This window comes from Larimichthys crocea, chromosome VIII, assembly GCF_000972845.2.
Source record: "Larimichthys crocea isolate SSNF chromosome VIII, L_crocea_2.0, whole genome shotgun sequence".
In the NCBI taxonomy this organism is placed as follows: domain Eukaryota; kingdom Metazoa; phylum Chordata; class Actinopteri; family Sciaenidae; genus Larimichthys; species Larimichthys crocea.
In genome coordinates, this window is record NC_040018.1 from 3412096 (window position 1) to 3426872 (window position 14777).

At 40.7% G+C, this 14777-nt stretch overlaps 2 protein-coding genes across 13 annotated transcripts in view; one reads left to right on the forward strand and one right to left on the reverse strand.

Annotated features, from left to right (window-relative positions):
• Nucleotides 1–8968: 8968 nt before the first annotated feature.
• senp8 (SUMO peptidase family member, NEDD8 specific) lies at nucleotides 8969–12375 on the reverse strand. Of its 2 annotated transcripts, none has more exons than XM_010732835.3 (2): nucleotides 12264–12375; nucleotides 8969–9846 (listed from the first exon to the last, which is right to left on the reverse strand). In XM_010732835.3, exon 2 carries the CDS (start codon nucleotides 9817–9819, stop codon nucleotides 9154–9156), a length of 666 nt encoding a protein of 221 aa, XP_010731137.1. In that variant the 5' UTR covers nucleotides 9820–9846; nucleotides 12264–12375; the 3' UTR covers nucleotides 8969–9153. The 2 variants fall into 2 exon arrangements, with proteins under 2 accessions (XP_010731137.1, XP_010731129.1); XM_010732827.3 differs by lacking the exon at nucleotides 12264–12375 and adding an exon at nucleotides 11697–11909.
• Nucleotides 12376–12393: 18 nt separating this feature from the next.
• Nucleotides 12394–14777, forward strand: part of myo9aa (myosin IXAa) — a 113628-nt gene continuing 111244 nt past the window's right edge. For 9 of the 11 annotated variants that reach the window (XM_019275805.2, XM_019275806.2, XM_019275809.2 and 6 more), the window contains exon 1: nucleotides 12394–12806. The gene's annotated coding sequence lies outside the window, so the exon portion shown is untranslated. The remainder of the gene's footprint in view (nucleotides 12807–14777) is intronic. The other 2 variants (XM_010732849.3, XM_019275814.2) reach the window with 1 other exon arrangement.

The following is a 14777-nucleotide window of genomic DNA, read 5'->3' on the forward strand; positions in this document are numbered from 1 at the left end:
GATCAAACCTCAAACTTATGATTTTAATAAAATCATGATGTGTGTTAAGTGTTAAGACCTAATTTTAATATGTGACCTGACATTAGACAGACGTCTCCCCCCTCCCCAGACGTCATTGTTCTTTTAAAAACAGAGAGGAGATGATAAATGATATTGGAGATCGTTCTCAGTGTGATTAAGTTTACATCCAGGAAGATGAATATTTCTGCAAGCAAACATGAATCATATATACATCTTAAACCTTTAGAAAATGTCTGATTGGTGGACATCTGAATTGTTTTTCATTTCAGTGGAAGTTTAAAGATTAATTAAAGATAAACTAAGTGCAAACTAAGAAAACGCCAGGCCAGTATTTGAAGAGGTATATTTGAATGTGAAGGTGCACTGCAGCCATAACCTGTCTCTAACAAAATATACAGTAACTCCACTTCAAGATCAAAATGGATTGAAGTAGCAACTTAACTGAAGGAATGAAAAGTGGAGCCTCTGGGATTCGGTTCATTACATTTGAAGTATTCTTCCATCTTCCAAACCCTCCACCCAGTCACCATGATGAAAGACTGTGATTATTTTCTCACTTTAACACCAAGGAAACTACATTTAAAAATGTCTCCCACAAGTGCACCATGTTTCCAACACTAACGTCCATTATTCTAATGGAGCTTTTTATCTCTAGAGGATGTTTTAAAGGTTTGTTATGAGAAAGTCAGACCTATAACCATTTAGTAAAAAATAGTTGAAATGTAGACGATGTATGCTATGATACATCAGAACTCGAACGAATTTCAATCCAAAGATCTTTAAATGTGTCCATGGTTATATTTTTCTAAAGTAACTCCCTCTAATGGAAAAAAATCCGATAATTGGTCCAGGAACAGCTTGAAAGTTGGAGAAGATTTCCATCCATCCATTATCTGTAACAACTTACACTGGACAAGTCATCAGTTCATCACAGGGCACATAGAGACAAACAACCATGCTCACTTACATTATGGGACATTATGCAGTCACCAATTAACCCATTAGGTGCATGTCTTTGGACTGCAGGAGTACCCAGAGAGAGTCCACAAAGACATTCATACAAAGTCCAGACAGAAAGTTGACTATAATATAAGTTGTTTTATAACATAAGCTTATACAACAATGAAAAGATTTGTTCTGCTGCATAATGAGAACTTTTTCTGATGATATTTACATAATTTTACTTTAAATGCAGGACTTTTACTTGTAATGGAGTGGTATTGTTATTTTTACTTGAGTAAAGGGTCTGAATACTTCCTCCACCACTGATGCATGCCATTTTTTAAGTTAGCATCTAATAAAAGTGCCATAGAAACAGGTTTATTATAATTATAAGCTTTTGTAGCACCTTGTTTATAACCCTCAGTTGAACAGTGAGCCTTCTGGAGACCTTACAAAGCACAAAGTGCAGGGGCCAACTACTGTAACGCTGTATAAATATGAGTGTGTGTGGAGGGGGGGCAGGTTAAAGCAGATGGCCAGACAAGCTGCAGCCTCATCCATACCTCCAGGGAGCCATATTGTCTGTCCTGGAATGCTCTCCAGGTGACCTTTGACATCTGTGGTGTGAAGGAGAACACTGGCTGTGACTTCATGCTAGACAGTCTGTATTACACACAGTAAAATCATCACACACACACACACACATGCTGTATTACTGGAGGTTTTCCAAGAACGCATTACCTCAGTGGTGCTTTAAAAGTGTCCACGTCTGCACAAGAGCACAATCCAAGTGCATTACAGTTAATCAATTTATGAAGTGAGAGGTGTTGAGTTTCACTGCAATGCACTGTGCAAATATTTCTTACAATCCAAGGGAATTTGGGAAATATCCAGAGAGAATATAATCACAAATGCCGTACATTTTATGGAAATATTCCACAACTGAGGCAAGAAAATGATAGCTTTGTTGTTTATAAAATCATATTTAAACATAAGATAGATATATCTAGCAAGTTCTAGGAACTGTGTAAGAAGACAATTTTCAGAAGATGAATTACATTTATATTTCATCATCATTTAGCTGATGCTTTTATCCAGAGGTAAACAATCAATGTACCGCTGACAAAGGCATGTTAGTCCATCAGTAACTACTACTAGTAGACCGACTATGTTATGTGTTTTCTTTTTGGGGCTGCTGTTCTCCCTCCTGTCCTCCCTCGTTGTTTCTTCCTCCACAGGTGGAAGTCAATTTGGTAATCAGGTAGGGGTTAAAGAGGAGGAGGAGAGAGGCTGGACTCTCTCACTCTGGGGCAGAAGCAGCAGGGGAAGGTTTGCTTTTCTGTCTTTTGAGCTGAGTTAAACTCTTGTTTTTTTTACCCTGTCCGTGATGGCAGAGTTTTCTTATTTTAGTTTGAGTTGGAGACGTCCGGTAGTCCAGTTTTTTTCGTTTTGTGTTAGGGTAGGCCTGTCTTTCCTTAGTTAGTGGGGAAGTGCAGGGTGCGACGGCCCACAGCGTGGCTGGCCCTGTCTTTCCCTCTCTAGTGTTTCTTTTGGCTGGGGTCTCCATCTCTTTTTGGTTTATTACTTTATGGGTTAAATGTTTTTCCCATAACAGACTAATAGCAACATAACTACTTCTCGCATAGAATCAAGTGACATTTGTAGAGGGGGTAGATTTAGCATGTCCAGTTGTTGGTAGTGTTGGAGAGGAGGTATTCTCTAAAGAGCTTCAGGAGGATTTTGAGGTTAGGGAGAGACGCCCCTAATCTGGTGGGATGTTCTACCAACGGGAACAACAGACAAGAAGTTTTTGTGATCAAAGAAGGTTAGTCCGTCATTAATCATGACTCCAAAGTTTCCCGCTACCCTGGGAGGAGCAAGAGATAGGCAGTCAATTTTTATGTTGCTGTCATGGTGTATAGTAAGTTTGGCTGAGAGGACTGGTAATTCATTTTTTGAGAGGTACGGCTGGAGGTGGTGTGCGTTTATCCATGTAGGTATGTAGACAGATAGAGTTGTGTGTCATCTGCATAGAGGTTTACGCTATATGAGCAGGTATTAATTAACAGACCTCTAGCTACTCCTGGTGTATTTCCGGTCAAATCAAAGCTGAGGCCCTTTAGGCTACAATTGATTTTGATTGTACAAAAAATATAACCAGATAAAACTTTATTTATCCCCTGCCAATGGACCTCAAAGGACACATAATGTAATGCAACCACATGTTAAACTGTGTTTTGATTAATAGAGGTTGGCTGTGACCACAGACACGCCCCAGTGTTCACAAACAAGTTGGATAGCTTCACTATATTTATAAGTCTATCTGCCCACCATTGACTGAGAGCAACAAGTTCACACCCATTCTCTGGAGGGCTGTTGGAAGTCGACCATGCCAAAACAATATTTTACAACATTTCAGCACAAGATAACTGCTGGAATGGGTTAAATCATACAAATGTGTCTGTTAGAGTATATAAGGGAGAGTTTAGTTAAAGTCTGCTTTAAGTTTTATTGTCCCATGGGTTGATTTGGAGCCCATGAGGTGGAGAAGGAACAACCATTCAAGTCTGGATCTTCACGGTTGGATTATCTGTTGTCTGTCTGAATATTACCATGGAATCAAATTTACCGTACCTTTTCATTTTTCTCTTCACGCTCATCTTTTCCTCTGTCTTTCTGTCTGCCTCTCTCTCTTTCTTTCTTCCTCTGGGTTCATCAGCATCTGCACTTCATCAGCTCTTTACTTTTCCTTCCAGCAATAACTAATTCAACCCAACGAGCCCACCACTGAACGATCTGCGGTCCCTCATAACTCAGTGTGTGTGCACTTTCCACAGAATCAGTGGCTTCGGTTACAAGTGTCCACCAAGTGACACAGGCTACAGTATGTTTATAGAAGACACGCGTGTGGTAAAACTAAGAAAAATTAGTTTGAGCCATCAAAGATAAAATGACTGGTTCTTCTCATGTGTTAGAGAGTTCAAAGATGTGAACTAAGAGTTTGACATTTTGTGGAAAATACGCATATTCTTTCTTGCTGAGAGTTGAGATGAGAAAATTGATACCATTATTAAGTCTGTATGGTAAATAAAAGACTACTGCCAGAAGCCAGTTATCTTCACTTAGCACAAACACTGTAAACGGGAGAACAGTTAGCTTACCCAGAAACCATCCGGATGAAGGCCACTTCAGGCAATGATGTGGCACTGCTGGCTTTTTTCTTACCCATAAAGCAAATATAGCCCAAAAATCACAGATCAAATGTGGGCAAAGATGCAGGGCTCCAGGCCATGTGTAATCTGGATGTGATCCTAAAGACGTCCCTGTGGTAAATGGCGAATAGAGCCCAAATATCACAAAAACGAATGTGGCTTAAATTTGCCAAAGATGTGGCACAGTCGACAAAGGCAAATGTGGGTGCAAACCATACATAACCACATATGATGTAGCAAATAGACAGCTAGCCTTGCTTGATCCAAACCTGACAAAAACCTAATTTATTACATTATATCTTGTTTGTGTAATCTGTACAAGAAAAATGTGGTTTAGATTTGCTGGTAGGACAGCATTTGGACAGAGCTAAATTAACTATGTGCAACTTTTTTTAATATGTATGCTAAGCTAACTCGCTGCTTAGCCGTGCAAACAAGAATGAAAGCATACATTAAACGTATTTCCTAAAATGTGATGCTTTGTTTTATATGTCAAGGTTTAATAGGTATATAGGTAATATTCTCTGGTGGTTTAACTATTTATTTCTCTGATGCTAATATCAAAATTGGACATATGAGTATTAGCCAAGCTACACAGTGCTTCAGAGGCTGTATTGCTCCAATTGCCTGGTTGGCAACAAAGGTTGATACAAGTCAAGTATTACTTACACCTTGTAATTGCTCACAGATTTCCCAAAAATGTGTTTTTTCATGGTCTTGTCCTGCTAACACTTTAGATATTGAAGCTGGAGCCTCCAGCTTCTCATTGCCTGCTTTGTTGGATTTAAGATTTGTAATTTCCCCACTGTTTTCTGCAGGGACAGAACATTAAACGAGAGCTCAATGACTGACCCACATAACAACTCCAATTTACAACCTGATCCCAGGAAGTGAGATGGACAAGCCTGGCTGGCACTTGTTAACATGGAGCACAACAGAGAGCCTTATCTTCGGAGGGAGTCATGCTGCACATGCAGCGGAGCATCTAATTCTTGCCTTTTTATTTCTTTTGTGATGTTGTGACATCGACCTGACCTGCTTACACCTCCTGAAAAAGAAAGATGTGTCACTGTGTGGTGCACACCTGGAAACAGTGCTGTCCAGGATGTAACTGTGCCGGCTTGGGGGCCTCTTGATAGGATGTTGCATGTTTTAATCAAAGTGATTCTCACGCATGCTGCTGTAAATGAAGCTAAAACGGTTCCAAGTTGATGTAGTTGGTTACAGATGTGTTGTGACTAATGTACAAGAGCCAGCACTCCCGAAACAGATTTTACTTTCAGAGGTCAGAGACAGTTCTGAGCTCTTGGATTTTGTGTTTAAATGTATGTGTGCATTAGTGTTTGTATATATATGTACTCCAGGCCCGAGGGGTCCAATATGACGAGTAAATATGAACCACCTGGAGATCCTGGAGCAGAAAACCTTGGCTGCTGCTCCTGAAATCAATTACACACAACGCTGATGAAGAACAGCGGTGACTGAGTTCACTAATGGAGCTCTGCGTTTGTTTATGTCTATAAATGAAGGTATACAGTATGTCTGCTCATAAATTAAAGCCAAATACTACTTAAAGTCTTCTGGAGTGTATCCAAGTCAGGTCCTCACAGGCAGACTGCAAGTCAAGGTGCAAGTCCTTCATGGTCTGTGTGTTCAAAAGCTGCGTTCACTAGAAAAGACCGTGCCACAACAATGTGAGCTTGAAGGTTTAATGGCATGAAGAAGTCTTGAGGATGGATGGATGTGAGGAAGTTGATGATGTGTAAGGAGGAAATCATCTGTTTAGGCTGGTCTGGGATCAAGTGGTGACCAACGTCCATTCTTTATGTCAGTGGCAAAATGCAAGTCAAGGTGCAAGTCCTTCATGGTCTGTGTGTTCAAAAGCTGCGTTCAGTAGTAAAGAAAAATAAAAAAAGTGTTTAATGAAATGAAGCGTTGAGGATGGATGGAAGATTATTGGATATCGTATGTTTAGGCTCGTCTGGGATGGATATATTGAAGGTTTAGAAAGACTCATTGTGGTGGGATCTGTCTCAGGCGCTGAGTCACCTGGGCCGAGTACCTCTTAGACAGTACCTGGAAAAAAGGATAGAGATGCACAGGATTAAATAAGAGGGAATTAATTAACGTGAATATGGTTGGACCGGATGATTGGAGGTGTGTTCGAGGTGTGGCCCTGCTCCAAAAAGTTGACTAAAGTCGTTTTAATGCTAATACTTGATCAAAACTAGACTTTAAAGGGCCAAAAAAGCAAAGATCATGATACAACAATGAGAGTTTGAGAAAGTCTTGAGGATGGATGGATGTGAGGAGGAGTTTTGGATATTGTCTGTTTTAAGGGTTATCGAGGGGGAGACTCATTGTGACAGGAACTGTCTCAGGCACTGAGTCACCTGAGCCGAGTACCTATCAATAGTGATATCGGGATGGACAGGATGGGTTGACCAGGTAGGTCTCTGCTTGGCAGGTTATCAGAGGTGCGTTCCAGGTGTGGACCTGCTCTGAAACCTAAGTTAACTAGAGAGACTAAGTTGTTTTATTACTGTACCTGGTCCAAACTAAAGACTTTAAAGGCTGAATGCCGTCTTCAACCTTTATTGAGTTATGTGTTTGGCTCACTGCATCGCTATGCACCTACCTGCAGGAGAGACATGAGTGTCCTGAAGGTGAAGAATGACCTTCTTTCTAATTACAGCAACGATTATCAGTAAACCTACTGTTTATTTACAGCATAACAAAAACACCAAATACTAAGAACCTTTGTTTCATGCCCCAGAAAGCTGTGCATCATTTGCCAATTTATTTATCCATCCCCATTTAGGTTATCCAGCACATAAGAAGGTGATAGTCCCTGGTGCACTACATCCTGAGATGACACTCAAGTTCAGTTGTCAGGCACTCCTGGAGCAGACTTGATAAATTGGCCATTTAGAATCAAATCTGCCTACATGAATGCGCCTTTCCCTGGGCTCTTTGTCTCACTAATGCAGTGTGCTGCCTGGGTGGTGAATGCCCCAACTTTGTGGCATTTTATTAGGACAATAGTAAACCCTGATGGCTGGTCTGACTGGTTACTCCGGGTGAAATACGCCTGTGGAATGTAGATGTGTACAGGATGCCAGAGGAAGGAGAGTGGAGGGTGGAAACAGTCCAAGCAATGTGAATTTAAAAGCATTGCAGGGCAGTCAGCCAGATCAGGAGGTCGAGTGTGTCTGATTATAATGTATTTTCACATAGTCACACCCCCTTTTTTAAAAATAAATGGATCATTCACATTGTTTTCAGAAAGCCAATAAAGGAAAACTATGAAATGAATATTTACCTACGTAAATTTTGCTTAATCTTAAACTTCCACCTTTTGCTTTCTAGGTAGTGGAAGTAGTAAGAGGTTGTTGCATAATACAAAACAGGAAAATGTTTTTTTTTATTCAGTCACACTGCCTTTCCTTCTCTTAAAACCCCCAAATCCTCTTCCAACTGATGAAGTAATGCTTGCTCATAAATATGTCAAAGGCCACAGTCTCACTCTGAATGGTTGAGTTGTAAATAAAGAATAGTTTGGCCTTCCTGTGTGCTTTCTTAATTTGAAGTACAACGCTGGATGACAGTCTGTACTATTTCATTCTACTTGTGGACTCTTGTGGAAATTATATTTTTAAGCTGTTCTAAAAATGAAAGTCTTTTAAAAATAAACATGAAAAGATGAAAAAAGCTACAGATTTATTGAAATTACAGCATAATGAGGTTCGCACTTTGTGTTTCTTTCAGCATCGTGCCATTCCAGTCTTGTACAAGATGTGTGTTGTTTTCTTTTAAACCACAACAAAAAGATACGATGGATGACAACTTAAAGAAAAAAAAGGTGTCTCAGTAAGGTGCACTATTAAAATATCAATATTATATTGCAAGGTAGGCCTGGGTATCAATACATTTTGAGTGTTGACTGAATTGCTCGTAACACAAATAATCAGCTGACAGTTTTTGTTTAATTTATTACTGATGAATTTTAAAGTCATTTTAAACTCATAAAAACAACCTTAAGATGTGTCATTATGTGGTTGTGATTATCTTCCAGCCTAAATGTGAAGGTTTAATTTACTTTGGACAGATACTAACTGTGTTAGTACTAACAAAGATGTTTAAGATATTATGCAACATTTAGGCTCCTTTATAAATATTCATATACAAAACAGATGATACATTTCTTCAGTGATGTAAATTGTATATTCATAATTACATATAAATTACTCTGCTAAAGGAAAATATAGTAGAAATGTCAATGTATTTATTTGAATATAAACTTAAATAAATAACCACAAAGCAAATTTACCATTTTGTCAACAAAAATGTGACAAAAGTGAAATTTATTGGGTCAACAGATAATGTTTCATACACACACTCCACATTTCACCCTTTGTCCCATAAACACTCACAGCACATAGTGCATTTAAATGGCTCAAAACTAACAGCGCGTCGTTGTAGACGTACTGTTTCAAACTGAGACACAGAATGTGTGAGCAGACCGGCCGACGTGAAAGCAGGGAGCCAAAACTTAAGATGCACATTCTTATTGTCAATTCTAGTTCATTTAAAATGACCCTGAGCAATAATCTGTGTAAACATTTCTACATTCGCTCCAAACTGTACAGTGGAGAAAGGTCTGTGCCACATGACATATTGTCCATTCTTACTGAATATGTACATGGGTAAATTCCTTTTACAGGCATGCTGGTGTTCTTGTTTACATACTGTATTTTGTTGTGCATATACAAGGGATAAACATGACACCAATGAATCATTAAAGACTCAGAACATTGCTTTATTTTTTTTTACTTGTTTCTATTTTGGAGTATGATAGAGACTGGAATAGAAATATACTTCATATATAGTTAGATTCAAGGAGTGCATTCAGATGCTCCAGCAGTAGATATGTAGAGGCTGACAGCTGTTCTGCATAAAGTGAGGGGCAATCGACGTGCTAAGGAAAAGACAGAGAGCAGCAAAGGTCACTCTGAGCTAAACTCTGGATCAGTCTGCACCATTCAGCCCTCTTCTGGGTAATGTAGGCCGGGGTGATGGTTTGCACAGGAAGGCGTGGTGAGCCCTCCACCCTGGCCTTCTCGCATAAGGCCTCTGCGATACAGATAACGTACATGCCGCAGTCATAGCTGTTCTGCTGCGATGGGCAGGGCTCCTCCACAAACAGCGCTTTTCTCCCCGCGCCCAAGAAAGGCTCCAACTTGCTGGCGATGCGCCGTGCATGCAGCGAATTGCTGCCGTTTTGAGAGTCATAATGGGCAAAGTGGTTGGATTTGTGATGGTAGACCAAGAGGCTCCAGTGGGATCCCCCTGCCGTTTGGTTGGAGTTGTCATTAACAGCTAGGAAGACCCAGTGACGAGAGGCGAGATCCAGCGGCTCCAGGAACAGGGCTAACTCATCGGGGCAAGAGGCACACTTGATGAACTGGGTGACCTCCGGGCTGATGAAGATGATGGTGTCCCCCAGGACTCTGAAACGCTCAGCAGCAAAGTACTCGAAGGCAAAACCAATGACTTGGTCATTGAGCCAGTAAGGTCCTTCCAGTAAGGACACATCAGATCGCCGTAACAGGCTGTCCTGATAGCTCAGCACTACAGGGTCCATCCTCCAACACAGTCAGAGAGGATCAGTCTGAAAAACACAGAGGAAGACAATAACTGTTTTTAATCATCAGAAAGGAAATCAATAATCAACCTTTTTACTCATATGTATAAACTTTCTTAATTATGAGAATTTGCTGCTTTTTTTTTGCCACTTTACAAAGTGATTTTTCACTTTGTAGACCCACCAATTAATTCATTAATCAAGAAAGTAATTTGCAGATTAATTGACAGTTATTTGGAGCTATCATAGCAGCAGATGAACAGATAATCAGTTGCAGTGGTTAAGCACTGTCGCCTTAGAGCAAGAAGGTTCCTCGTTTAAACCTCGTCCGGAGCCTTGATAGAGTACTCCGGGTACTCCGGCTTCCTCCCACAGTCTAAAAACATGCACTTAAAAGGGTAATTAGTGACTCTAAGTTGCCTTTAGAGGTGTGAATGTGAGCTGGGATAGGCTCAAGCCCACAACCACCCTGATGAGGATAAGTGGTCACAGCTAATGGATGGATGGATGGATTTATGTTTTTACTCTTCTTAACCCTAGAACACTAACGTCGGGTGATTTTCACCCACACAATTCTTGTCATGTGATTTTCATTGTGTTGCTCCTGTCTGAGTTGCATGGGTCCTTGGGTAGCTTCAAGCTGCTCACTGATGTCATTAATGGTATGTTTGTTTCCCTCTTCCCAGCTACGTTTTTTTTCAAGAGGCATGCGTTCGGGTGATTTCTTTTACCCGACGTTAGTGATAGAGAGTGCCATTTTTTGTCTATCTCTCCCACAGTTGTCAGTGATGCAGAAAGTCTGTGCCTTCACCAGACATGGCTCACATGTCCCAGGAATGGGTGGACCAAAGAACAAGTTCCCAGCTCCATTATTTTTTTTTTTGTTTGGAACGTTCTCGTTAAGGATTACCTGATTTTTCAATAATTTTGCTGTCTTTTTAAAGGGTCCCCTATGGTACCTATTTTTTGTAAACTTTATGTGATATTGTATATTGGGAAATTAAAGAAGAGTACTACAATTTGGCATACAGTGTTGTACTTTTATATAAACTGATCCATTATATCGGGTAAAATATACCCAACGTTAGCGATGGTGTTACTAATTTTAACGTTAGTGTTCTAGGATTAATTACGAGAATCGTGCGTTGATGTTTAAAGATGTCATCCTGGGCTTTAAGGAAACTGGGACGGAGATGTGAATTTTGCACTTTGTAGATCCACCGGTTAATTAATAAATCTTAATCTAAGGATTATCAACATTCATTCGCAGCTACAATACTGCTCCAATGATTATCAGACATCCAGAATTGTAATCAAACTAACCTGCAGATCAGACAAAACAAGCATTTTTTGGGGGATTTTTAACTGGTTTATGTCACTTTATACAGCAAACGATTTTCAGGAGGAGGTTATTTATCACTGGTTTGGGTCACAGTGCAGTTTTAAACCTGAAAACACAGTTATTAACCTTTATTAGGCTGCACAGAGATGAAGCTTCAACCTAAACTTGAATGGAGTAACCGTTTAATGTCAGTTATGGTTCCATCTTGAGCCGTTGAGACACTTTTACTCAGCTTATCACGTTAAAATTAAGTGTTATTTTAAAAATATTTAGTCCACGACTGACTAAACTAAAGGATTGTCTGTGTCCACTGCAGTGTCACATTGCTGCAATGCGTTTAGTTCATCGTTTTTACCAGCAGGCAGCTCACTGCTCTCCAACGGTCTTTAGCTTTTTTTTTTTTTTAGCATTAGCCCCAGCTAACCGCCACACGAAGCTTAAAAACTAAAGCTACAAACGTTCATTTGACCCAGTGAGACATACACTGTGTGGAGTCAGGTTAAAAAAATACATGCGGGTGATTTGATATTCATACCTGTAAGAGACACATTCAAGTAAAAAGTATCACGAAAAAAAAAAAATCACCAAGTCTTGTCCCTCATTGCAATGACTTAACGTAAAGTGCTCCAGGAAGCTGTGACAGCGCGCAGCACATTTACTGAAAGGCTCACACTTTGATGCGTTACCTGCAGGAATTTTAAGGTTATCCTTATTTACATTTTTACATCTATTCAGGAGTAAATACAGCAACATGCGTAAAAATCAACCCAACCCCCGCCGTTATAATGTCATATAAACTCAAAACAGACGCTGGAATTGTTTTAAAAACACAATTTAAAATTCATCCGGTGTGCGTTGCGTACGTCGCTACCGTGCTATTTGGTGCCTACTTCCTGTTGTGGATGTAAGAAAAACTGGATGCAGCGACAACGGTTAGGAATGGCGCATGCGCATTAGAGTAGAATCGAACCAAGACGGTTAGAGTTTTTAAATGCGTATTCGTCGCGTGACAACCGATAATTTGTTTTTCAACGGTTGTCTACGGGTGAAATATGTTTTGAACGCGGGAATTGCGGCACCATGTACGGCCACTATGCCTTACATATCAACCCCGCAGTCCCAGCTCCGGTCCCGGGGGTTTGGCTCCGTCGCCCCTGCCTCCGTGCTCCGTTCCCCGCCCCATCCAGGGGCCGGCGTGAACGCGCAACTGCTAGTGCGCGTGTAAGTGAGTGGCCGCACTGATTAGCAAGGCAAAGTAGAGTTTTACAGCGACCGTCAACAAGCGAGCTTAAGCGAAGGACTGCTTTTTTATTTTATTATTATTTTTAAATTACAGACAGCGAACACGCACGGATAATAATAACAGCAATAATAATAATAATAATAATAATAAAATGCGCAAGTATTCAGCGCGGACTTGAATTTCGAGGAGTTGTTCGGAGGCGAGCGGCGGCAGAGAAACAGAGAGACACACACACACACAGAGACAGAGAGAGGGGAAACAAATTAAATCAGTGGGAATGCAGGGAATTAAATAGAGACTTAGGCATTTTGTCTGGGCTACAAGTGTGTGTGTGCCTCTGCACCCCAATCCCGAGAAGAGACGGAAAAACTTGAGTCCCACAGTTTACTTCAGCGTCTGGAGGTAAGAGTGATGTTTAGTAGTTGTTAGACCCTGTGGTGCTGCTGGTGGTGTAGTAGTAGTATTGGTGGTGGTGGTGGTGGTGGGCTGCCCCACAGTTTGGAAGAGGGGGCTCCAGGCTGGAAGCAACCAATGAATCAGGAAACTTGTCCACAGTTTGCTGCAAGATGGGTTTCAGTTTAAGGTGTGTGCATGGGGCTCAGTCGGTGCTTTTATTGAATGAATAGGCACAATCAGAGGTGTGTGTGTTTGTTTGTTTGTGTTTAGTGTGTGTGTGTGAAAACTTGTGAAAAGTTTGACATTGCAGCTACACACATCACATATTATCCGTTTTCAGCCACAGCCTCATGAAAATAATGAATCTTAATTGGATTCGCCTAATTAAATTAATTTATTTGCCACGTTAAGTTGCTTTAACATGATGCTTTAACATAATCAGATCTAATTTAATGTTTATATATATATAGTCTTTGGATAGGTTGATGCACATTAAAATCAAAGCACACGTAGCATAGGATGATGCAGCATAAATGAAATCAATGACAGTCACAACTAGCACACATACATCTGCTTTGCAAAGGAGCTTGTGTTGCTTTTTGAGTCTTTGAGCTACAGCAGGGTGGGGTAAAAAAAAATGTTGTGTACATGTATTATTTAGTGGAGGTCAGACAGCGCAGCTTATAATGCAGCAGAGGCAATAAAGAGTGCAAAGCAGCTGTAATCGTGCAAGGGGAGGTCTAATGGGGTGAAGAAGATGCTGAATCATGGGTGTACGACTCGGTCCGTCAGGGGACTTTATAGGCCACATCCCGGCTGCAAACTCACAACACCGGACATCATTCCGTGCAAGATGCCTTTGTATTTTGTCGCTTTAGTACTCCTGTGTTTGTGCTGCTTAGTTGTGAGGTTATAGCTACAGTACCTTGATGTGCTTGCTAATTATCTGTCTGAGCTTTTATGCTTTTATTACTACAGGAGAGTAATGGCAGGTACATGAAGGTTAAAAGAGACGGGGACCAATATGCATCAAAGGTACCCCCATGATAGGACTTCTTTGATTATTACAGCATATATTATGATGCTTTTCATTCAGTAAAATTTAATTTGTCTTTTCTTTTTTTTTTTTTACATCAGTATCCTTGTATCCTTTCACACCTGCAGAAAGTTAACTAAAATTACATTAATTCAAGTAGCAGTAAGCTTCCACCCCAGAGAGCCCGTCCAGCCTTTCAGATCAGCACAGGTGATGAGAGTAAAGTGGGCCTGTCCTGCAGGAATGTGAGGTCTGAGAAGACACAGCTGCTGGTAGCATGAGAGACAACCCAGGCTGAGACTCCAGCAACTGGTCCCTGTCGACATCTGACACCCCGCAGGCCCCCACTGTCTGCTATTTCTAAAAAGATGAGGGCCTCGGTTTGCATCACGTCGGAGCTGTGCCTGTGTTCAGCGATATCACCGACACCGACATGAAAGACTCGAGCTGTGGTTTTGAAAGGTTGAGGACTCAATTTGAGGGAGCGTTTGCAGGAGCGTATCACTGTCTTATTCTATTTTAAATACTTGGTAGAGATTGATGAGATGCATTCAAAGCTCAGTTCATATTCACAGATACACGACGAGGGATTCAGTCTGTGTTCTCTCAGTGAAACAGTGAATGACTTGAGGTGATGTCACCTTGTATATCTTGTCCTGTCAGCCAGTCAGACGTCGGGTGTGGCCTCAAGTTTGGCTAGTTTTGTTCGTTGCGCCCAAGATACAACTTCCAATGTTTGTAACATTGAAACTCCTTGGCTCAGATTTTGTAAGATCGCCATAGGTTGTTTTAGTTTTTGTCCTTGAAGAAAGAGAGATTGATTTTAAAGATGGGGAGTTAAACTGAATACAATCCTTGGCTTCAAATTCTGTTTGTCACACATACTGCTGCATATTTTGGACCAGATGAGGCATCATGATAGCAGAAAGAGCAACCACTAG